Source organism: Neolamprologus brichardi, chromosome 4 (assembly GCF_056152115.1).
Source record: "Neolamprologus brichardi isolate AB-2024 chromosome 4, ASM5615211v1, whole genome shotgun sequence".
NCBI classification, from domain to species: Eukaryota; Metazoa; Chordata; class Actinopteri; order Cichliformes; family Cichlidae; genus Neolamprologus; species Neolamprologus brichardi.
In genome coordinates this window covers 5,539,006-5,563,841 of record NC_142107.1, presented here as the reverse complement: position 1 = coordinate 5,563,841, position 24,836 = coordinate 5,539,006, and the positions used below count along the sequence as shown (strand labels likewise).

The window sequence follows — 24,836 nt, the reverse complement described above, 5'->3', positions numbered from 1 at the left end:
CAGTGTTGTTATTTTGAAAGTTGATTACCTCCTGTACCCCTCCTCAATATTTGAACCCAACATTAAAGACCAGGTAAAAAAATTGGAAGAGGAAGATAAAATATGGTTAGAAGAAGATTTGAATATATCTGAATTAGAAACAGCTCTAAAACAAATGAAAAATGGAAAATCGCCTGGAATTGACGGCCTAACAATTGAATTCTATAAAACTTTTTGGCAAGACATTAAAGATTTGTTATTTAATGCCTTTTTGGATTGTTTAAAAAATGAAGAACTATCCCCAACAATGAAAACAGGATTAATAACCTTATTGCCCAAACCAAACAAAAATTTACAAGTGCTAGACAATTGGAGACCCATAACACTTTTATGTAATGATTACAAATTATTAGCCTTAGCATATGCAAATAGGATTAAGAGCGTCTTAACCAAACTAATTGATGAGTGTCAATCAGCGTTTATTAAAGGAAGGCAGATTCATAATAACATAAGATTAATATTAGATATGTTTGACTACCGATCCTTTATCAATTCAGAAAGTTTTATATTATTTATTGACTTTTTTAAAGCTTTTGATTCAATAGACCATAATTTTCTATTTAGATCTTTAGAACTTTTTGGATTTGGAAACAAATTTTGCAAGGTGATCAAACTGTTCTTCAAGCAGATTTACCTTCCTCTCGTGTTAGGGTCGGCACCGACCCATTTTAAATTTCAAATGCATAAAACAAATCACAAACATTTGTTTATTGTATCAAGGCTTTTTGACTTCGTCAGGAACCTCTATTTCTACAAAATAACACAAAAAATAATATTTTCACTAAATTATAAAATGCCCTAGTTGAAATTATGACCTTTGTGTTGTTAGGGTCGGTTTTGACCCAGGTATAATATTATGAGTATAAAGCAATAATTAAAGCCAAAACTGAAATCATAAGTGCACTGTCAGCTAAAACATTGACAGCAAGCTCCTCTCCTAATCATATGAGCTTTAGGGGATTCTTAATTTGCGTGTTTTTTGCAGTATACCTGCACAAAAACAAAACAAAATAAAGACGGGACATGTCAAGAATTCACTCATTTGAGTGGCCATTTGACTTCCAGAGTACACATTTACAATTTGCAGCATACAAAAATGAGAAGAAGATTCACAGTGAGCCAAGTTCTGCATCATATTTTTGGTGAAAATGAAGGAGAGGACACAGAGCAGCATAGCGATTCAGATGGGCAGGTTTCAAGGAGGAAGACAATGTGGACTATCATCCAGAAGACACAGACACATCTGATCATTTTCTGGGCAACGATGTCACTTCACACATTTGATATCATTTTGATTCAGGAGTCCTCAGATTTGACAACAGAGAGACCAGACCGAGGTCTGACAAGCTTGCTCCCATCATAGATGTCTGGGAGAGATGGGTGCAGCTTCTTCCCCTGATGTTCATCCCAGGGCCAGAGGTGACAGTGGATGAACGTCTTGTCCACTTTTCGAGGAAAATGCCCCTACCGGCAATACATACCCAGTAAGCCAGGGAAATACGGCAGAAAAAACTGGGAAGCCTGTGATGCAAAAACCAACTATGGCTGGAATGTACAGATTTTCACAGTCAAAGCTGTGAGTGGCACCCCCGAGAAGAAACAATGAAAATGTGTGGTCCTCGATATGACCACTGGACTGCAGGATCACAATATCAGCTGTAATATTTTATTTTATTTTTTACCAGCTATGACCTCGGACAAGAACTTCACAAAGGGAACTTCACAAAGATGTAGCTGTATCATTGGGAAGTGATAAAAAGCCCACAATTACCCATGATTATAACCAAAAGAAAGGAGTGGACTTTTTCTTTTTTTCAGTTTATATTAAAGGTCTACTGCTAAAAAACAACATTTTTTTTGTCTTTTCTTGATGTAAATATCTATGGGTCGAAATTGACCCGTAACACCATAGATGTCATTTTAGTAATTAATCTTAAAATGAAAAAAATCAATAAAACAGATTTATTTAAGAGATGTGTCCTATACCCCTCAGTAATAGTCAGGTAACACAAAAACCTTTTATTTATTAATATGATTCTCTTGAGGTTAATTTTACAATTTTTTTTAATCGAAATCGAGGGGTATAGTGACAAAAAAAGACCCACAGGCCCACACCAAAAGTATTAAAACCAACATTTTCATGGATAAGGAAGCCTAACAAGATAACCAAGAGATGAGAAACAAATTGGATGATCACTTATTGTTTTTAGTGTATTTTATAACTGATTTAATTCATGGGTCAAAACCGACCCGTTAACATAAGAGATGATAACAGAAAGCTAACACAAGAGGAGGGTTTACAGTTATGTTTCGCTCAATCCAGGCATAACACCTAGGATACACGTATTCCGTGGAATTCGACAGGGTTGCCCAATTTCTCCAAAATTATTTATTCTTTGCACTCAATTAATGGCCTACCTCATTGTGAACCATTCAGACATGGAAGGAATAAATATTTTTGGTACTGAACTGAAAATAAGTCAGTTTGCAGATGACACAGTAATATTTTTAAAGGATAAATTAATACTTGAGAAAGCGTTGAATGTAATTTCAGTTTTTTCAAAAGCTTCAGGCTTGTGTCTGAATCTAAAGAAGTGTGAACTTTTGCCACTTTATGATTGTTTGGAAAATAACATGAGGACAATTCCAGTGAAAAATGAAGTCAAATATCTAGGCATTTATTTAAATAAAGACATCAAAACTAGAGAGTCAAAAAACCTAAAAGACAAAATTGATGGTATGTCCAAAACACTAAATCATTGGTTAATGAGAGATATCACAATTTTTGGACGCAATCTATTATCCAAATCAGAGGGCGTCTCAAAGATGGTTTATCCAGCTTACTCATTATACATTACCCCGAAAAGTATTAAAAAGATTAACTCCATAATCTATCAATTCATTTGGCGCAATAAAACACATTACATTAAAAAATCACAACTTGTCAAAGATTACACCAAAGGTGGTATAAAGACAATTGGAGTATTTAAAATGAACTGGATAAAAGCCTTCCTCTTGAAACCTGACTCCATATGGTTCCATATCCCTAAAAATATTTTCAAAAAGGTGGGAGGGTTGGATTTTCTCCTGAAATGTGATTTTGATATATTGAAGTTGCCTGTGAAACTGTCAGAATATCATAAGCAGGTCTTGTCTTATTGGAAGATGGTTTTTGCCCATAACTTCACGCCACATTGCTCCTCCTTGTGGAATAACAGGACCATTGCAATTAATAGGAAGTCATTGTTCATTAAAGAGTTTATAACAGATTTACTTGATGAAAAGGGGCAGTTTCTCCCAGTGGGTGTTTTCAATGCAAAGTTTAACATTCAGTGTTCCCTTAGAGAATATAACAAGGTCTGTAAGGCCTTACCTCTGTTAAGTTTGATACAAGGCTATTTATATTACTCTAAGGGACAAATTAGTTTACCTTCTTTACAGCTAAATCAGATTCCTTTAACTAATAAAAAGTGTAATAATAAAATCATAAACAATATATTTAAAAATGAATTATTTCACGATTTTAACAGTAACACAAAATTAAAAGGGAGTAACGTTAAAATAATGAACAAATATACACACTTGTGCCTATGGCCTATGCCCCCCAAAGACAATGAAATGCAATTTAAAATAATTAATGGATATTACCCAACAGCTGAAATGCTTAAAAAAGGTTTGGGTTTGAGGTGGAGCCATGTGGATTTTGTTTGCAAAATGAAGAAAGTATTGATCATTTGTTTTTTTCCTTCTCAGTAACGACTGACTTCTGGCAGGATTTGGTAGACTGGTTGAGTGTAAGAATAGATGGGATGACCCCACTGTTAACTGTTATAACACAGGTTTTATACAATAATGGCGATCCGTCTAAGGAACTTGCCATGCTCCACAATATGGTAATAATTATGGGCAAATACCATATTCATAAGTGTAAATGGCAAAACAAAAGACCTTCTCTAAATGCATTGAAGACTGAATTAAAGTCTTTTTTGTCATCTTTAGAATTAGTGAAGGATTCATGTAAAGATGCTGCTTTGATATGTGAAAATGGGACCCAGTTTCTATCCTTTTAATGAATATGTTTCGTTTGGTGTACCAAGTAAGCCGCATGTATGTTAAAGTGTTCACGGAAAGGATATTGTTAAATGTCATAAGAATGGCCTTCACAAATATTTATATTGTTTTTTGTTTTTCTGTTAGTCTTCTCCTATTTCTTTTGTTTTCTTACTTAAACATTTCAAGATGTTGTTGCACCAATGTTGTCTCCCAATGAGAGATTGTAAATGTGTGCAAAATATAAATAAAAAAAAAACAAACAAGCAATAATAAGTGTCTCTTAAAATGTTTCCAATAATGAAATATTTCAATATAATGTAGACAAAAATGAAAAATAAAAAGATAGTTACGGATCGGGACTCCCGATCCGTACTGCGCATGTGCAAAGTTGGACCGTGCAAATAGGACCGTAATGGCAGTTATTATATATAGATGGTATTCGATTTTGTAATGTTAAATGCAATAATAAGTTTCTAAGATCTTCATTAAGGAGTCTTTATTCTCCAAATTTACTTAGACGTAAATACATATTAAAAGATTTCCAAAGGGAAGAAATTGAAAGAATAAGAACTGATTATATCACCTTCCCTATCCCTCCTAAAGGGAAAGAAGTCCAATTTAAAATTTTGAATAAAATTTACCCGACAAATAGACTCCTTGGTGATAGATTCAAAATAGAAACTGGTAATTGTGTATTTTGTGAAACAGAAGAGGAGGATTTGGACCATCTATTCTTTTTGTGCAATTTTATACAAATATTTTGGTTGGATTTTCATACCTGGCTTTATTCCAGTGGGATTCAAATTACCCCATTTACCTTAAATATGATAATGTTTGGAGTGTTTTTGAAAGAAAAGAAAGGTAATTATGGTGTTAATATCTTATTAATCTTGAGCAAGCAATTTATACATAAATGTCGTTTTTTAAGACCAAACCAACACTAGTGTACTGGAAAAACGACTTAAACCTGTTGGTTAAATCTTTGACTTTAGTTAAAAAGAAAAAGGCTGCTTTTTTTGTTTCCTTTGTGGAAGATTTTTGATTTAGTGAGTTAATAATCTGTTAAATTATATGACCCCATCTTTATATTTTCTTTTTCCTTTGTATGAAAGTTGCTAATATGTAAGGAATGTTTATTCTTTGAATGTGTAATATATGGTGCATTTTGTTTGTATGTTAATTTTACTAATAAAAGAAAAAAAAAAAGGTTAATGGCGGTTTACTCCCCAGTATAAGAGGATACTGCCACCTGCTGACCGAGCGAATGAACCCTATTGTAAACTGAATTAGCCCAATTACAAACGGGTGTTAAATTTGATTTAGTGATAGTCGAGTGTGTTTATGCGTGTCTGTGTGGAGAAGATTGATTGGAATAGTGATGATGCTGTCCGCTATCACTGTCAATTGTCAGTAAACACTCCATCTGGCTGATGAATCTACACGTGAGATATTACAAAGTCTGTATTATTAACTCTGTCATTAGGCGCCATTCTTCTTATTTCACGGCGCTGTTGTTCAATCGGGGGACGCTCTCTGTTGAGGAGAAAAGCATGAATTTGTTTGTAAACGGATTATCCATTGTTTAAACGTCCCGGTAGTCGAAAAGGAGGCAGAGCTGCAGAGAAATGCTAGGAGCTAACTGGGCGCTAACCGTATCATTCAAATATGCTGAATGTCGCAATGTTGGCAAAGAGAGGAAGTGACGTAAGATTAAATTTAATTGATTTCTTGGTCTTGCAGAAATCACACCTGATGAATCAATGTCTTTCTCACACAGGGCCTGGTAGATTTGGACACATTTTTCTTCCCTAATTGAAAACCTGAAACAAAACTGCAACTCCCCCCCCCCCCCCGCAACAATGACACCTTTAAACTTTGTCATCATTGCTTCATTCGTCTGACATCTTGGAAACAAAAGTGATAAAAAAAAAAATGCAGGTTTAATAAATAGGGAAAATGCTGTTCCACGCAGAGGTAATCTTAAGTGTAATTCCCATGAAAGTTTACCATGAAGCCTAAAATATGGAAAGTAGTACACTGCAACATGGGAAAAGAGAAAGACAAGAGAGCAAGTACGTATGCACATATTAATACCCAGGAGAACACTAGTTACAAACAAATATGTTTTATTTAATCAAAGGCATTTTTCGAAAGATAAAAGCAAAATAAGCACAGATAAATTGATGTGTTGGGGCTGAGTATTTGTTCATAAATCTACTGGATGTTTGACCAGTGTGCTGCTCGAAGAATAAAATAGACGAGCTCGTACACATGATGTAGTTTTCTGCCGGTCCACTAGGTGTCGGTAGCAGACAAACGTTCAATCTGATGATGTGACCACATGACAAAAATGTTAACAAATCACCGAAGCTGCAACAGAGGATAAAATAACTAGTATATTGTAATTTAATTGGCTTTTAAAACAATACAAGGAAATGAGCCTTTAACAAGCAGAAACTGGAAATTGAAAAACTGCTAGCCTGCGGAAAACAACTCCACGCAGCAAAATATACACTGACAACATTATGGAGCAACATGAGACTTTAAATCAATTTGGAATTAATACTTCATTAAACATTATAAATATTTCAGATGCAAAAAAGAAAGAAATTCCCATAAATACAGTTTTGGTTTCAACAACTCAATTTTCTTCTGCCAGTATGACCTTATGACATCTACATGGGTATAAAACACACTACAAGAAAAGTATACTAATAAATTCACTCTAAAGATAATGTGTTTTATGTTGAATATCTACAACTGAAATGAAAGGGACAAACTGTATTTCATCTTTTACTTTGTAGTGCCATCAAGACTGATTTGGTATGAGTTGCCCAGTTTTTGCACCATCTGCTGTAGAAATGTGCTTTCTTTGGATAAAATAAAACCAGATAACAAGGTGATTGCTTTGTGGTGCTAAAGATGGCTTTCTGAGAATCATAACCCAGTTACTCAAAAAAAACAAAAACACACAAAACTTGTTACGAATAGTTTTTCTCTATAACTGGGTCATGACTTCTTAAAAGGAAAAGACCAGAGTATTTTTATTTGTTTTGGTTAAAGGGGGGAATTTGCTCTGAGGAGGCGGACATTTCTAGGGCGACTCATGCCAAAGCAATTTAGATGAATAAATAACAACACACACATTTGGGAAAATATGTTAATTTAACTTATCTGATCAGATGCAATGTTCAAAACGTTGATTTATCCACAGTTAAATATTGGTCTGCTTTAAAAATCATTACATCATAACTAAAGTAGAGTCAACATTAACAAACATTTTTGATAAAAGGCATTTAATTACAAGAGGCTTTTTACCAAGTGAAACACTAATGATGACAACTTGACAAAACGCATGAATAACATGGTAATCTTGGCCTTTAACACGCTGTTTTGTTCATTTTCAAGTATCGACTTGGGATAGTAAAGCTAAATAACTTAAATTCCACGCCTTTTCCCCTAAATCTTCATCACTGGGGAGTTAGCAGGTTACAAACTTCTGTGTTCCAAGCTTTATCTAACATTTCTCTTTACAACAAAAACAGCACAGTGCATCTCTGAAGTAATCCAGCACAACTATAATCGCTGATGCCCATGATGGTTTCAGTTCTTTTAAAGTAATGCAAGGAACTGCTGGCAGGTATAACATCTAGCTTACTATTAAAAGCTGGCACATGAGTAATGCTAGAAATGTTCCAGTAATGGACCAAGCAGTAACCCAGCCAGAGAGGGGGAAAATATGGTAATTACTTCATACATCGCCAGTCGCATGATGCTATAATCTAATAAACAGTGGTTTCAAAAGAATAGCTTCAAAGATGCTGTGAACGAAACAAGCATAGTAATAACAAAGAAATGTTCATTCTTCTTTGAAGTTTACACATTTCTATGTCGTTTTAAATCCCAAATCTCACAGCAAATCACTGGTTCCTTTCCACGAAAACACAAAAAGTAACATAAGAACATAACAAAAAGGTTAAAATCCTACATCTTGTATCTCTAACTACTGATTCACTACACTTCTATGCTGTGGTTAATATATGTTTATTTATATGCCTTTTATTTTATAGATAAAATTTTTATCATTTGAGTCTAGCCTTAACTATACACACACAGCAAATATGTACAAAATAAAGTCTGTCAACTATAGATTCACAAAAAGAAAAAAAAAAAAAAGAGCCTTTAGCAAGTCTAGGAGATGTCCCCGAGTCAGACAAGCCTCCACACTTTTTTCCTTCTTCCACTATTATCCTTTTGGATAAAACAGTCCTGTGACTGGAGTTGGTGGAAAGCAGGAGACAGCGACACAACAGGGGGAGACAAAGCAGAGCTCTCTTGCTGTGTTTTTGCCAAGGGAAAGGGAGGAAGGTGAAGGTAAGTTCTCACAAAATGCAGCAAGGGTCCTCTGGAGCCTCGTCTATGCAGAGCAGTGGATGGGTGATGAAGTCACCTAGGCTCTTGTGGTGTGCATTTGCATCGAGCTGATTTGACCTTATGTAAATGGAGCAAACCAGCACAGTGTGCCATGCTGGCAAAGGTAAGGTTACACTGTTTAAACAAGGCACTGCAGATCAAATGTGAATCACGGTGCACTTCTCGCCTTAGATAATTGCAGAAACATACTGCAGTGGCTGCCACAGACGTAAGCAGGGGAAAATTGGACTGCCATGTTTCTAAAGGACTTGAATCCGAAGAGTCATCTTTGCCACACTCAGTAAGAACAATGTACCATCAGGAACAAGAAGGTCATGCACAAGATGGACCAAAAAAGTATTAAATGTTTTCTAGATTTGCACCTGTGATTTGAAATGATGCAGAATTTGAAGCAGATTCCAATAGAAAATAAAAAATAAGGGTTAAAAAAAGAATGTTAGATGAGAAAAATTGTTTGTTTGTACTCACATATGTTCAAGTTTCCATTTATAGAATTTGAATATTGTTTATATAAAGCCTATTATGTCTATTTGCGTTTCCTGAGCACCAGGTACATGAGGCCACTGATGAGAGTCATGGGGAAGCTGATCCACGCCACAACATAAGAGGAGCCGAATGAGCCTTCCTGAAGGTCATGCTTATGAAAGCTTTTGTTCTCGGCCGTGTAGATGGACGCCGCGATCATCACACATAAAGCTGGGAGACGAGAGAAGAGATGAGAAGAAGGATGGAAATCATACACACGGATAGTGGATATAAGTTGCATTAGAACATTAAAAGTTAGATGTGTTTTACATACATGCCAATATCTGGATAACGGCTGTGAAAATGAATCGCTCTCCCTGTTTGATCCTGAAGAGCTGAAGGATGAAGACGAAGAAGCTGACGCAACACAATATAGTGGCAAGGATCATGGTAGCCTGGACTGCCTGCAGATAAGCTGAGGAGAGAGAAGTTAGAAGTTGTAGCATAGCCAGACATACATTTACAGAGATATAGGAAGTATACACACTGTCTTACCTGCATTCACAGTGTGACTGTCCTCAATCGATTCGCAGGTGGTGTTACATGCGTACCATAAGTCACTAATAATGTTAACGCCAGGTCTTGATACCACCCACCACGCCTACATCAGGGATAGACACAAGCATTGTTTAAAAAAAAAGTGAAATGATTTATGTTAAAGGAGTGTTTATTTTCAGTGTGTACTTACATTGTGAATGGTGGCAACGAAGAGCAGGATGGCTGCAGCCAGATGAAAGAGGATGATGAAAGCTAAGATGATCAACATGACTGCCCTTCCGTCTAACTTCTATCTGCTTTTTGTCACCTGTCGGTCAAACTGGTTAAATACCCTGCAGGCCGTTTGCCCTCGCTGTTTGTTTCTCCCACTGGCTGATTGTCAGTTTTGGTGGAACCACTTCTGTTTATGCTGGCTGTCAGACAGGCGGGGTTGCAGACTGATAGTGAGGAATGGATCAAGGCCGCTCACATGAAAAGAACCTGTTGGAAGCAACATGAGTGTAATAGCTGAGTAAATGAAAAAAAAGAAATCTTCTTTAATCATCATAATCATGCATGATCGATACCAATGTATGGTGATGTAAAAATTCAGCTCGTATAGATACACAAAACAGAAACAGATGTCCCAAAAATGTGTTATATGTAGTTGTTCATGAGTCCTAGCTAAGATAATATGACAATGTTGTTTAAAAATAATCTTCCTTTATTGTCAAAAGTGGTCGATTACTCTCGATTACTAGTCATCGTTGACTGTTGAGTGCAGAGTTGCAGCATGGTGGACAAACTAAGCAAGATCAGCACTCATGGTTTGAAGGGCGTTTCTCCCGTGTCATCTTTATTTTTTCCATTTTAATTTATGAGCTAATATGTGCCAACATACATATAATGTCAAATAACTAATATTGGCAATGTCAACACAGTCTTTAACTGTTTATGGTCATTGCACAGTCATACCTTGTACAATAGTACAATGAAACTGGAGTACTGTCCCATATCAGCGTTCAAAGAAAAGCAAGCAGTAATTACCATATCTACAGAATAACATACATACAGAACAAAATATAAATTATGTATAGAAATTAAATGTATAATAATATAGCACTGACAGGATTTTTTAACTATTTAGAAAATATGTAGATAAAGCATCGCTAAAAACCTCAATTACAATCCGTCTATGTATATTCTGTTACATTGTGTCCAAACAGCTGTCAAAGAAACAGTCAGACAGGCTCAGAGTCTTCCCTTAAATTAAAGAAAATACACATCTTGTGTTTTGTCCAGCAAATCATGCGTACATGTGTGTCAAAGAAAGAGTGGGTGTTTTACACAGTATATATACACATTTACAATGTGTGGGAGTGTAGTGTATACTTTTGCAGTGATTAAAGGCCTTCATTCAGACTTTATGGCAGCGAGGACTCAGCAGTAAACTTTTTTTTTTTTGGTGGGGGGGGTGTAAATCTGTGTTTTGTTCAAACCTGAGATTAACCAACACAATGATACACAATTATCAGTTACAAATTTGATAAAAAGAATGCCAGTAAATCAAGACGCACTGCCGTGGATACGTTTCCGTAAAGTTTACATATTTCAAATGAACCAAGGGCACTCAGTGTGCGGGTTCAAATACCAGCTTATTCTTCTTCTTCTGCAGTGTGACCTTAGCCTTTGTAGCAGTATGATTCAAACTAAATGTCCAGAAGTGTATGGTTTCACAAATCACTGTTGACAGTCATAACAGGTTGGGTGTATCTGTTAGGATAAGACGTATTTGTGTCTGAACAGGCAGTTATTTCAACAATAAGTTACTGTGTTCTCTTTCTGCAAGGTTGCGCCTGATTTATTTTATTTTGTTATTTTCATTAGTTTTTATTTGTGTATTCTACAGACAAATTCCTCAGAGTGAATAAAACTGTGGATTCTATTAAAAAGAAAAAAACAAAAACAAACTCAAGCATACCCAGAAAACCATGTGTGAGTTAATCCAGGGTTGAGTTTCGCTCAGCATAAAAAAAAATGCCTTGTCAGCATCATTCGGTTATTTGGCTGCAAATGCTCACATAAGACAGGAAAATCTACAATTCAACTGTGACATTTTACAGCACAGCTTTAATGGCACTTTATAATATAATGTGTCTGCAAATGTAGGCTTACATTTCTGAAACACATACTGACTAGCATCTGCGTCACACAGTGTCACACATCAAACTCTACCGTGGAGATAACGCACATAAAACAAAACATATGATTTCGATTTCTGGAAGTGCCTCCCACCTATGGATCAGAAGCTTACGAGGCACAGACGCAAACATATTTAAAAGCATGTGAGTGTACACACACACACAATCTCACTCACACACACACAGCCCCAGCCAGACTGCAGAGGAATTAGTCTTCCCCGCCAAAATGGAGTCACAGTAAAAACAGTCTCTGCCCACCAACAGGAAGCAGGTCACCGTTTTTGTGTGCGAGTATGTGGTTGTGTGATGTGCCAAAGGATAGGTCCTCCCTGTCTGAGTAGGGGGGAAGGGGGCACCAGGTGGTAAATAGTAAAAAGGAAGCGGGAAAATAACAACAGCCATCTAAAAGCACAGGGTTCAGGTTTCCAACAAGTATGCAAACAGTAAGGGCTTTTCAAGCCAAAAGATCATAATGATACTGTTCTGAAAATCAAACTGGAGAAGACAAAGGCTTGGTAAGACTCATTTAAACCGAGACCAGAGGTTGTGAGGGAAAAAAACTACAAAGAAATGGAAGTGAAAATCCTGTCGCACGTGAGCCTGCAAAATGTTTATTCTCAACATAAACGCTTTGAGGCAATAAAAGCCTGCGATGTCTGCGTTTATATGGTAGTTTGATGTCGTTGTGTGTTTATATGTGACACCTTATATATAAAGTAGCTACTGTATGCCAGCTCTCTCAATATCCACACAAAGTAGTGAGTAGCACACATATAACACTTTATAATAAATCTGTTTCTGATTTTAGTTTTTGACTTTACAGAGAAACGCTAGCACAGTGAAGTAAGCATCAAAGACATTTGGGGGAAAAAGGGCGGCCAAAGTTAAAAATAAAAGATAATTTAATTCACTTCCAGTGCAATGCATCTCTTTGAGCCTAATCTGACCTGCAGGGACATTCTTTGGAGTGGAAAATAATCCCCCAGACATGCACATGTGGGCACACACAGCTGGATCTTCTACTGTCTGCAGCTGCCTTCTCATCTCAGCAAAGAGAGGAGGAGCACGGGAGGAGGGAGGGAACAGAGAAACAAGGAAGGGAACCCAATTGGAGGGAAATGGAGGGAAGGCAGAAAAACGAAAACATGACCCTAGAGGCACATACTGAGTACAGTCGTGCAGACTTTGATGTATGCACACATACACAGAATGCAAAATCGCAAAAATTTGGGAGCCGAGTTATATATAAGAAAAACATACGATTCGCATAAGGAAAATGTAGATAATTGAAAGTAAATGAAATAAGTGTCTTTTGTGTTGGTGAGTGCTTGCACTGTAAAGATCTTCATTACTTTGACTGCCAGCCCCCGATTATCGTGAGCATGATTAAAGAAAAGAAAACAACACTTACTACAAACATACCCTAACATTAGCCTAATGTGGACCCTGCACTCCCAGCGACCCTAATGGGTTTCCCTCAGCGCTGATAGTAGAGTGTGAATTGTCGTTCCTCTGACATCAGGCAACAGCTGACACACAGACACACACACACTATCCACATTCATGTTGCATGCATTAGCCGTGCTTCTTTGATCTGCTTCTCACCAACACGGCACAATTTGTCACACCTTATCTATCATAACAGACAGATTTTATTTGCCTCAACTGTGAGGTGTGCGCCACCAGAACAAGTAATAACAAATCTATTGTAACAGCATCTTTGTCGTGGTCATTAACAAATGTAATCTGAAGTAAGATGTGATGTTCACTATGTTCACAAGAGAAATGTAGCTGCTAAAGAGTAACCTACAGAATTTTTGCTGTTATGTTTTCCCTGTGAGGCTAGTGTTTTTAGAGCTATTCAAAGTGGGTTTACACGGTTTAGGGGATTTAGTTTTGTGAGACCTTCTCAGCACAAAAAAAATGACCACGGAAAGTCTCTAGTCGGAAAAAAGAACAAAGTGAAGCTTAGTTATACTGCTGCTGATGTGGAGAAAAGCTAAGGTCATTTTACAGTAAGTATATTATCCTGTGTTTTGTTTGTACAAGATGTGACAGTTCCCTTTGTGTTTAACTTTAGGAAAGTCTGGCATACGGCTAGGTGTAAGCAGAGAAACACAATGACAGATAACTCCAGTTACCTTCCCTGTCACACAGATACACACACGCTGACAAACACCACAAATGAAGCCATTCCTCCTCTCCACTCAGCCTTATAATAGGAGACTGGGGGGGACTCAGTCAGTGGAAGAGTGCAAGTGTGTATATGTGTGTGCTCATGTCGACTGATTCCCTTGTCTGGTGGAAAATGCTGACTTTTAATGTCCTTTTTTTCCCTCTTTTCATAAAACACAAAGCCACAGACTTAACTGGGCCTCTGCATCTCACTCCCCCGCCTCTCTCACTGTCCCATTCTCCCTTTCTCTCTACTTATCTCTCTCTCTGTGTCTTTGGCCATGGAAAATTGGATTCAGGAAAAAAAAAAGAAGCGAGAAGGGATAGAAGACTTCCAGTGGAGCCCTCTGGCCCTCATCTGCCTTTACTCTTGAATACTCCTTTTTGTATATGCACAAATATTCAAAGAAGCTTAAGCTGACAATTAAAAAACATTTGCTCATGAAAAACTCAATCTCCATGAGAAATTAAGACTCATTTTCAGTGCTTTGGTCATAATGTTAAATTTATATATCATAAGATTCACTTATAGCAAAGGGGAACCAAATCTTTCTGTGTGTATACAACTTACAGGCCAAGCTTTGGCTTATCTTTACAAAAGGTACACTTTCCCAGGACCGATGGCAGAAATCAAGCATTATGTATCTATAAGAGGTCTTTTTTAGATATGATGCTTCATTCCAGATGCATCTTTACAATTACTACATGGGGAAACATTTTAGTTCATCTTTAGGGACAGTGTTTGGCTACATTTGTAGACCAAACCCTGTATATTGTGTAGCAAGTCAACAGTACTGTGCTGTTTTAGGGGGATTTAAATGACTCAAAATCATGCAGCATCTGACTGAATTTGAAGGACACAACAAGGATTGGTGAGACTTTAAACGTCTGTGTTGAGGAGACCCAACCTGGCTTCATCTTTCAGGGACTAGCTTTAATGGGACAACACAACATTAGGCTTCAAATATTCAATAAAAGTGGTCCTCTGGACTGACTGTTGCTCTATTCCTTGCCATCCATACTAAAATATTAGAAGAGTGTACAATACAGTCTATGAAATTGCAGATAGACCACTTACTTCGGTGGTTATTTGTGTTATTTGTCTGTGAATGCATACAAATGACGTATTCACATCCCAAATAGACAAAAAGACTCACACAATATCAAGTTTTTCTGAGTACTAGAGAAGGGTAACATGAAGTTACAAAAGAGCCAAAAAATAAGAAGACTCTGCACACATATACACAACTGTTTTCCTTCTGGCTTCAAATACTTCAACACAGGCATTCTTTCATGTTGGACGCTAACATGGTTTTTAGGCGGGCGTGTGTGTGTGTACGTGCTTTTCTTCACACATTCCTAATGTGACAGTGCTGAGTAATAACTTCCACATGGAGAGACAGAGCGAGAGAGAGGTTAAGTAACACCTGACAGAGAGATGAAAAGGAGACCTCCACTCACATCTCCATCCCTATTTATTTATATTGTTCATCTTTTTCTGTTCTTCTGTCAGTCACTTCACACTTGTTCCCTAATCACTTTCATCTATCAGCGACGCTTAAACTCTCTCCATAAGCCCGCTGTCTAATTCCCCTCCTATCATATGTCACTCATGTCTTTCCGCGTGCCACATTCGGTATGAGGGGAAATGCTTGCGGCTCGCTACCTCGTGTCACAAAACATAAGTGTAAGAGGGAAAATGCTTCAGGAGTTATTCTGCCTGAATTATACATCCAAACCCTTTTGCACTCTAAAACTTGACTCTGATGGGATGAAAACACACCACCTTCAATATGGTGGGATGATGGTATCCATCAAAATGCAGCCACGTTTAGCTTCACTCCTTGCAGCCCTTGCAGCCCCCCAGCTCCGACAGTCTCGGTCGTTGTGTCCTTGGGCAAGACACTTCACCCGTTGCCTACTGGTGGTGGTCAGAGGGCCCGGTGGCGCCAGTGTCCGGCAGCCTCGCCTCTGTCAGTGCACCCCAGGGCAGCTGTAGCTACAATGTAGCTTGCCATCACCAGTGTGTGAATGGGTGGATGACCGACTGGATGTGTAAAGCGCTTTGGGGTCTATAGGGATTAAGTAAAGCGCTATACAAATACAGGCCATTTAGCATTTACCATATTGTGATTGCAGCATGGTCTACACCACAAGTGGCATTGAGGCTGGAGTAAATAATGCTTTGATGTCTCAGTTCCTATTTTCAGGAGCGTGTTGCAACTTGACAGAGCCCCCTCCCGCCAATTTAACTAGTGTATCCACATTATTGCAGTTCAACTGTAACCCTCCCATTTCATATGTCCTCATATCTTTCTCTATACTTTTATCTTATTTGTTGCTGGAGCTAAAAAAAAAAAAATCTGTAACCACAGATCCCTAAAATAACATAGTCTAATGTTATTTTCTATCCACAAGAGGGCGACAGGCATGAAGAGAAACAGGGATCCCATTAAAAACTTAAAGACAGGGATAAAGGCATTACAGTGTGTGTACTGCATTTAGATGGAACCCCTTAAATATATTATAAGCAACATATATAAAGCATAGTCCCGGAAACCACAACCACAGCAACATAACAGCCTTCTGTGTCATGTTGCAGGAAGCCCGATCTTTAAGTCCCAGAGTTCACAGGCGCATACTTTCAGCGTCCATTGAAAAAAACGAAAGAAAAACCGAAATGTTTATCCTCCTTCCCAACACACTAACGTTTCTTTCACTGGACTTAAAAATACGTTTTACTCCCACACACATTATCAAAGTGGCTGACAACGCCCCTTTTATTTCCAATGTCTGAACTTGGAGCTGAGTTACAATCTGTGTAAAAATACCCACAGGGCAAAACACAGCAGTAAGGGACCCTTAAACCCTGCAACAAACAGTAAGAGACGGCCGAATGTCCAAATACGCTTAAACAGACATACCATAAAATATATTTTTTAAGGTTCTGTTTTTTTATATTTATATATATTTTTTGTTGTTGTTGTCGTTTTGATGTATTAATTAATGTATTTATTTATATTTTTTTAGACAGCTGTCTTCTAGAACAGTAAACACGTTATGCTGCACTTCAAACACATAAAGTTCCTCTGAGTGATGCCACAGCTCCCACATAGAAAGTTCCGTTTGGCATTTAAGCGCCAAACTAAACTTAAAATAAAAGTTATCAGGAAAGAAAAGTTCGCTCACCGAATTTGGTCCAAGCACGAAAAACAACTCTTCTGTGAAAATACTCGCAAGAAACAGCCTCCAACGTGCCAAAACAGCAGCTGTCGTTCTCACTAGTAATCAAAAAAAAAAAAAAGTACAAATGCACGTCCGCTAGCCCGGCCGTCGAGAGCGCGCGAGGGAGGGAGACCTGGAGCTGGGTGTGGTTTGGACTCGATGTACTGGGAGGTCTACGTGTGCGCGCGCGCGTGTCGTTGATAGGTGACAGGAATTTGGGGCCCGGCGGGAAAAAGAAAAGAAAAGTATGGTGAAAAAAAATAGAAAGTTTATATTTCCTCACATGGCTACAGTCTGAATGAGAAAAAACAAGCGGAAGGAGTCCGAGGACAGGGAGGGAGACAAAAGGAAATTAAAGAGATAAAAGGGGATGAAAAGTGAAGGAAAGGAAGAAATGAAGAAGGAATACTGAAAAGGGGCGAGGAGCGGGAAAACAGTTGACTCTGTTTCCTTTAATTTAGTATTCCTTCATTTTAGAGGTCAAAATATTTGTAATTGCTGACTCACCCCCTCCCCCTTGTATTCTTATCCACCTTAATCACTCCTTTTTCATTGTTGTGGTATTCCTGGACTTTACCTCTGAGGCCCAGTGCGGGCAGCGCTTGGATTTTCTGCTCATAAAGTTTGGTTTCCAAGTATAGCACTGCTTTCTTGGCGGGCTGCCACAGCTTGTTATAATTAAAAGTTCTTTCTCTTAGGTTCTGCCACAAATTTAAAACAACTGCTTCTTGGAAGGCCCACGGTTTACATCCACACAAAGAGCAATCATGAAAAGACAAGCACAGAAAACGAGATCTCCCTCTTTAAGCTCTCACAAGTCGCTGCTTTGCAATCAGAGTCCTGCCCTGTGTCTGTTTGCTGACAAGCACTACCAATCTCTAACACTCCAATATGTCATGCAAAAATACACTATAATGCCCAAAGTATTCACTCACCCATTCAAATCATTGAATTCAGGTGTTCCAATCACTTCCACATTCACAAACATTTTTTTAAAGAATGGGTCGCTCTCAGGAGCTCGGTGAGTTCCAGCGTTGTACTGTCATAGGATGCCACCTGTGCATCATATCTAGTCATGAAACTTTCTCACTACTAAATATTCCACAGTCAGCTATTATTGGTATTAAAACAAAGTGAAAGCGATTGGGAACAACATGAACTGGTTGGTAATGTAAAATACAGAGTGAAGTCAACGGATGCTGAGGCTCACAGTGCACAGAGGCCACCAACCTTCTGCCGACTTGGTCGCTACAGACTTCCGAAGTCCATGTGAGTTTGAAATTAGCTCAATACCGTGTATCAGACACTACTGGACTCTGTGGAGACATGTTCTCTGGAGGGATAAATCATGCTTCTCTGCCTGGCAATCTGATGGACGAGTCAGGGTTTTCTAGGACAATGGTACTTGTGTGACTGCATTGTGCCAAGTGTAAAGTTTGATGGAGGGGGATTATAGTGTAGGGTTGTTTTTCAGGAGTTGTACAGTTTGGGGATGGTCCCTTCCTGTTCCGACATGGCTGCACAACAGCACACAAAGCACAGTCCATAAAGACATGGATGAGCAGGTTTGGTTTGGAAGAACGTGACTGGCCTGCATAAAGTCCTGATATCAACCCAATAAAATATCTTTGGGATGAATTAGAGCAGAGACTGTAACCCAGGCCTTCTCATTCAACATCAGTGTCTGATCTCACAAATTTGCTTCTGGAAAAATGGTCAGAATTTCCCATAAACACTTCTAAATCTTGGGAACCTGGGCAGCATGGTGGCACGGTGGTTAGCACTGTTGCCACACAGCAAGAAGGTCCTGAGTTCAATTCCACCATCAGGCCAGGGGAGTGTGGAGTTTGCATGTGTGGAGCTTGCATGTTCTCCCCGTGTTTGCGTGGGTTCCCTCTGGGTACTCTGGCTTCCTCCCACCATCCAAAGACTTGCAACTTGTGGGGATAGGTTAATTGGATAATCCAAATTGCCACTAGGTGTGAATGTGCGAATGATTGTCTGTCCCTGTGTGTTGGCCCTGCAACAGACTGGCGACCTGTCCAGGGTGTACCCCGCCTCTCGCCCTATAACAGCTGGGATAGGCTCCAGCGCCCCCTGCGAACCTGAAAAGGATAAGTGGAAGTGAATGGATGGATGGGAACTCTTCTTCCCTGAAAAGTTGAAGCTGTTATAGCTGCAAAGGGTGGGCCGACATCCTATTAAACTCCATGGATTAAGAATGGGATGTCACTCAAGTTTATATGTGTGTTAAGGCAGATGTGCAAATTCTTTTGGTAATTTAATGTATTTTTGTATGGTATGGTATGCAGTTGATGTTGTTTTAGTTAAGGTCAGCATAGTTCCATTGGTCTGCAACATTCGCCTAATGTAACAGAACAATCTAGCAATTTATGTGTGATGGTGTCTTGCAAAGATGTAGATGAGATAATGAAACATAGAGGCTGTTTGGTAGATATGAGGTTAAAGTCAGAAGCTGAACATCAGAATTAACAATGTCTACTTAAAGAGTGTGGCGATAACAAGACTGCATGAAGAGATCTGGAATATTAAAGATCATGGTGCCATAATTCTTGTCTATATTGTTGGACAAAGCTTCTTCTTGTTTCCAGTATTCATACCAAGCTAGAGGCTGGAGCACCTTACTCATCTGTCTCAGCCCAGAAGCTCTTGTTACCACTTCTTTTATACCCGCCAATCTTACATCGTGAGTTTAGGGCATCTTTGCCTAAACTGCCTTGCTGGCTGGCGTAACCGCTCTGACAAGGTGGAATTCTTTCCTGTGGTCATAAGGAAGCAGTTGGTAAAGACAAGCACGAGGTAATGAAGAAGGCATTGTCCGAGCTCATTGTGCAGCTCATAATTCCGTGCATTTTCCTGGCAGCTGCAACTCGTGACTGCCGCCAGTGTGACAATGGCTGCAAATGCAAAAAGAGCTGATATTAAGCATCACGGTCATAGTGAGGCAGCAGTGTTATGCCAGCCAGACACATGGCATTGGGCTGCTTCGTTCAAGAGCTCCACTGATTTAAAACAATAGAAGGAAATGGAGCTTAGAGGCATAACGCTAATATCCTGGTTAAATAAAGCTTCAAAGCTCATGTCCAGACAGTGTAAGATTTTCATTGAAATGAATGTGTGTTCAGGATGTCCTGGTTAAACTTAAACATGGATATAATTAAAACAGACAATTCAAGAGCTTTTTGGAAGAAATTCATTACTTTGATGTATCTTGATGCCATTATTTGTTATCACAAAGAGGGCAGGGCTGGGCAGGAAAGCTGCCAGGACCGTTTTAAAATAAAGCCTCAGGTCATGTTGCTGTGTGAGAAGAAGGTTATTGTGGACAAAGAAAACACTGGGCTTCCCTTGTTTTGCAAATAATGTATGCATATTTTTAAAGAATGCACACATAATGTGTTGTGCAGGACGGGATAGGATGGATGGAATCTGCTGTGGAGCTGATGGTGCCACATTCCAATTAATACAATGGATTATCCCTCATTTGCTGGCATTACTTTTTCTCCTTATTGGATTCCTTTCAGCAAGCGTGTCACCACAGAAATGCGCTTTTTTTTTTTTTTAAGCAAAGCATCAGATTACAATTTTAAGAGAGCAACTTAAAAACAATATTCCAGGATGTTTTGGTCATTTTTGTATTTTTTCAATTTATTTTGTCTGCCTGCTTTGGTTTAAGCCTGGTGAACATTTGTTGTTCGTTTCAACATCCCTTGTTGCACAGCAAACACACACATTCGCAGATGCACGCACATCCAAAGCCTGCGCCTGTTTAAACAACAAAGCAGTCCCATCCTCTTTAGGCCCTCAGGTGTCCGACCCCTATACCACTGCTATAACGCATAAACACACCATGCAAACTGGTTTCACCTCTATGCAAGGTGTTGGGTGTCCATCACACATACGACAAAAATGAGAGACTTACTCATGCAAATACACACACACCCACTTACAAGTATGTCACTATGGACACATATCAGTGGCCTGCTATTGTTGTAGACATATAGGTGGTAACAAAAAGCTAAAACCCATCTCCGCCCAAAACCCTGCAGCAAAGAGTGTTACTAAAGCAGAATTAGATTTCCGCTCTCTTACTGCTGCCATGTTTCACAAAAGTGAGATGTGATGTGAAGCTGTTTGGGAAGATTTGCAAATAATTTCAAACTTTAAATAAGAATACCCTCATCCACTAATGGGGTTAAATCTTAACCATCCAAAGAAAGAAGAAAAAAAGTATAAAAACAAGATCCAGAAGTTCAAAAGCAGCATCTGTAGTGGTCTGTCTGGGAGTTAGTGGACATGGCATGGTTAGCTTGCACCCCAGTGATAGCATGTGCTGCCATTCAGATAATGTTTTGTTTGTTTATCTCAGCAGGACAATGCCAAACTGTATTTTGCATATATTACAGCAGTGTGGCAGCAATGCTAAACTGGCCTGCTTGTGGTTCAGACCTGGAGCATTATGAAATGAAAAAATATGACAAATGGGGCCCGAGACTGTGAACCACAGCAACTGCTCTTGTTCTCCTCCAGAGGAAGTGACGTAGCAACATAAAAAACATGGACATCCCAACATTTTTGGAAGTGTAAATTCAATACGAGGACATACGCTCACTCTATTAGTTACAGCTTGCTAGTACTAGCATGGTGCCTTTGGAACTGACTTAATTTTCTGTGGCATAGATCCAACAAGGCTCTTCAGAGATTTTGGTCCATACTGACATGATGGCATCATGCAGTTGCTGCACATCCATGATGTCAATCTTCTATTACACCACATCCCAAAGGCGCTCCATTGGATTGAAATCTGGTGACTGGGGAAGCCAACTGAGTAGTGAACTCATTGTCATGGTCAAAAAAACCACTTCAAGATTATGTTAGTCTAGTGTGTGTGCATTACACTGTGGTTATAAAGCGACAGGCGTGACCAGCAACAGCACTCACATAGGCTATGGTGTTTAAATAATGCTAAAGGGCCCGAAGTCTGCCAAGAAAATAGCCCCCACGCTATTCCACCATCACCACCAGTCTGAACCGCTTTAATGAGGTTGGATAAGATAAGATGACCTTTATTAGTTCCACAGGTGGGAAATTTGTTTCGTTACAGCAAAAGTTATGTAGCAGAAATGAGAAAACATTGGAATGCAATAAAATAAAATAAAATACTATATACAATAGAATAAAATTGAATAATATATACATTAGAATAAAATAGAATACAAATGCTATATACAACTGAGTAAGAAAATACAAAAGTACAACTTTGTCAGAAAAATAATTGCACATATAGCAGGCTTATTGAACATGTGTGGGTTTGATCAGCTGCAAAAGTCTTTGTTGTGGAGTCTGACAGCAGTGAGGAGGAAAGACCTGCGAAATTTCTCCGTCCCACATCGTGGGTGCCCCAGCCTGCCACTGAAGGAGCTGCTCAGTGCTGCCAGAGTCTCCTGCATGGGGTGGGAGATATTGTCCAACAGGGATGACAGCTTAGCCGCTATTCTCCTGTCACTCACCACCTCCACTGGGTCCAGAGGGCATCCTAGAACAGAGCTGGCCCTTCGGATCAGCCTGTTCAGTCTCTTCCTGTCCCCGGCAGAGATGTTGCCACCCCAGCAGACTACACCATAAAAGATGGCTGAGGCCACCACAGAGTCATAGAAGGTCTTCAGGAGTGGGCCCTTCACTCCAAAAGACCTGAGTCTCCGCAGCAGGTACATCCTGCTCTGACCTTTCCTGTAGAGGGCTTCTGAATTATGAGTCCAGTCCAGTTTATTGTTCAGATGAACACCAAGGTACCTGTAGCTGTCTACAGCCTCAATGTCCATACCTTGGATGTTCAGTGGTTGTAGTGGAGGATGTTTGTGCCTGTGGAAGTCTACCACCAGCTCCTTGGTTTTACATTGTTGATCTGGAGGTAGTTCAGCTGGCACCAGTCCACAAAGTCTTGGGTCAGTTCTGTACTCCTTGTCGTCCCCATCAGTGATGAGGCTGACTATTGCAGTCATCAGAGAACTTCTGCAGGAAGCACTGGGTGGAGTTGTGGGAGAAGTCTGCAGTGTAGATGGTGAAGAGAAACGGAGCCAGAACCGTTCCCTGTGGGGCCCCCGTACTGCAGACAACCCTGTCCGACACACGGCCCTGAGTTCTCACATACTGCAGACGACCAGTGAGGTAGTCCAGAATCCATGTAGTGAGGTGATGGTCTGCTCCTGAGTTCTCCAGCTTGTCCTTCAAGACCGTGGGAAGAACGGTGTTGAAGCCACTGGAGAAATCAAAGAACATGATTCTCACAGTGCTCCCAGCGGTCTCCAGATGAGAGAGGGAACGATGTAGGAGGTGGATGACGGCATCATCCACTCCAATGCCAGGTTGGTAGGCAAACTGAAGTGGGTCCAGTGATGAGCTCACCAGGCGCCAAAGCTGAGCTAGGACCAGCCGCTCCAGGGTCTTCATCAGGTGGGATGTCAGAGCCACCGGCCTGTAGCAGTTGAGGTCCTTGGGGCGTGAAGTCTTTGGCACTGGTACAACACAGGAGGTTTTCCAGAGCTGTGCAACTCTTCCCAGCCTCAGGCTCAGGTTGAAGAGGTGCTCCATCACCCCACACAGTTGGTCTGCGCAGGACCTGACGACCCTTGAGCTGATGCCATCTGGACCCACTGCCTTCTTGGCTTTAATCCTCCTCAGTTCCCTCCTAACCTGGGTGGTTGAGAGAGACAGACTGGAGCCTTGTGTTGAGTGTGCATTGGATGCTGTTGTTGGGGGTGGGGAGGAGTGAGCAGGGTGAGTGGAGGAGGTGTGAAGTGTCTGAGGTGTCAGAGGTGAGACAGCAGTAGTGGGGGTGGGTGAGTCTGCAGCCGATGTTGGAGACTGCCTCATGGCTGAATCAAATCTGTTAAAGAAATGATTCAGTTCATTTGCCCACCTCACATCCCTCCCAGGCAGAGAGTTCTGACCTTTGTGGCCCAAGATGGTTCTGAGGCCTCTCCAGACTTCACCAACGTTGTTTTGTGGAAGCTCTCCATCTTCTGCCTGTAGCTGTCCTTTCCATTCCTTATCAGTCCTCTCAGCTCTCTCTCCACCCTTTTCAACTCCTCCTTGTCTCTGGATTTGAAGGCCCTCCTCTTCTGCTTAAGGATGGCTTTAATTTCTGGGTTAATCCACGGTTTGTTGTTGGAGAAACACCGCACAGTCCTGGTAGGCACGGTGTTATCCACACAGAAGTTTATATAGTCCGTAATGCATGTTACCAGGCTGTCGATGTCCTCTCTGTGGTCGTCACAGATCACCTCCCACACAGTCGACTCCAAACAATCCTTAAGAGCAATCCGATCCAGTCTTCTGTTGTCAGGACTGTCACATCGTGTGGTCTTCAGCTGCTGTAACCCATCTGCTTCAACAGTCGACATGTTGTGTATTCAGATGATCTTCTGCACACCTTTATGGCAACCAGTGGTTGTTTGAGTTACACTTGCCTTCCTGTCCTCTGTAAGCAGCTTGGCCATTCTCCTCTGACCTCTCACATCAACATTGTATGGCACCCAGACAAATGCAGCTCACTGGATATTTTTTTCTTGTCAGACAACTCTCTGTAAACCTCTGAGATGGCTGGAAAATCCCAGTAGATCAGCAGTTTCTGAAATAGCTTGGCTGGCACTAACAACCATGCCATGTTTAAAGTCAGATAAATCA

At 39.8% G+C, this 24,836-nt stretch overlaps 1 protein-coding gene across 1 annotated transcript; it reads right to left on the bottom strand.

Annotated features, from left to right (window-relative positions):
• Positions 1 to 6,201: 6,201 nt before the first annotated feature.
• Positions 6,202 to 17,202, bottom strand: emp2 (epithelial membrane protein 2). Its single transcript, XM_006798048.3, has 5 exons — positions 17,094 to 17,202; positions 9,740 to 10,029; positions 9,547 to 9,652; positions 9,326 to 9,466; positions 6,202 to 9,222 (listed from the first exon to the last, which is right to left on the bottom strand). The coding sequence occupies exons 2-5, from the start codon at positions 9,815 to 9,817 to the stop codon at positions 9,053 to 9,055; spliced, it is 495 nt and encodes a 164-aa protein (XP_006798111.2). The 5' UTR covers positions 9,818 to 10,029; positions 17,094 to 17,202; the 3' UTR covers positions 6,202 to 9,052.
• Positions 17,203 to 24,836: the final 7,634 nt, after the last annotated feature.

Coding starts and splice junctions, on each gene's coding strand:
- emp2 (XM_006798048.3), bottom strand. CDS start 9,817: ATGTTGATCATCTTAGCTTTCATCATCCTCTTTCATCTGGCTGCAGCC. Junction 9,467..9,546: donor CAGTCACACTGTGAATGCAG/GTAAGACAGTGT, acceptor CTCTCTCCTCAG/CTTATCTGCAGGCAGTCCAG. Junction 9,223..9,325: donor CGTTATCCAGATATTGGCAT/GTATGTAAAACA, acceptor CTCGTCTCCCAG/CTTTATGTGTGATGATCGCG.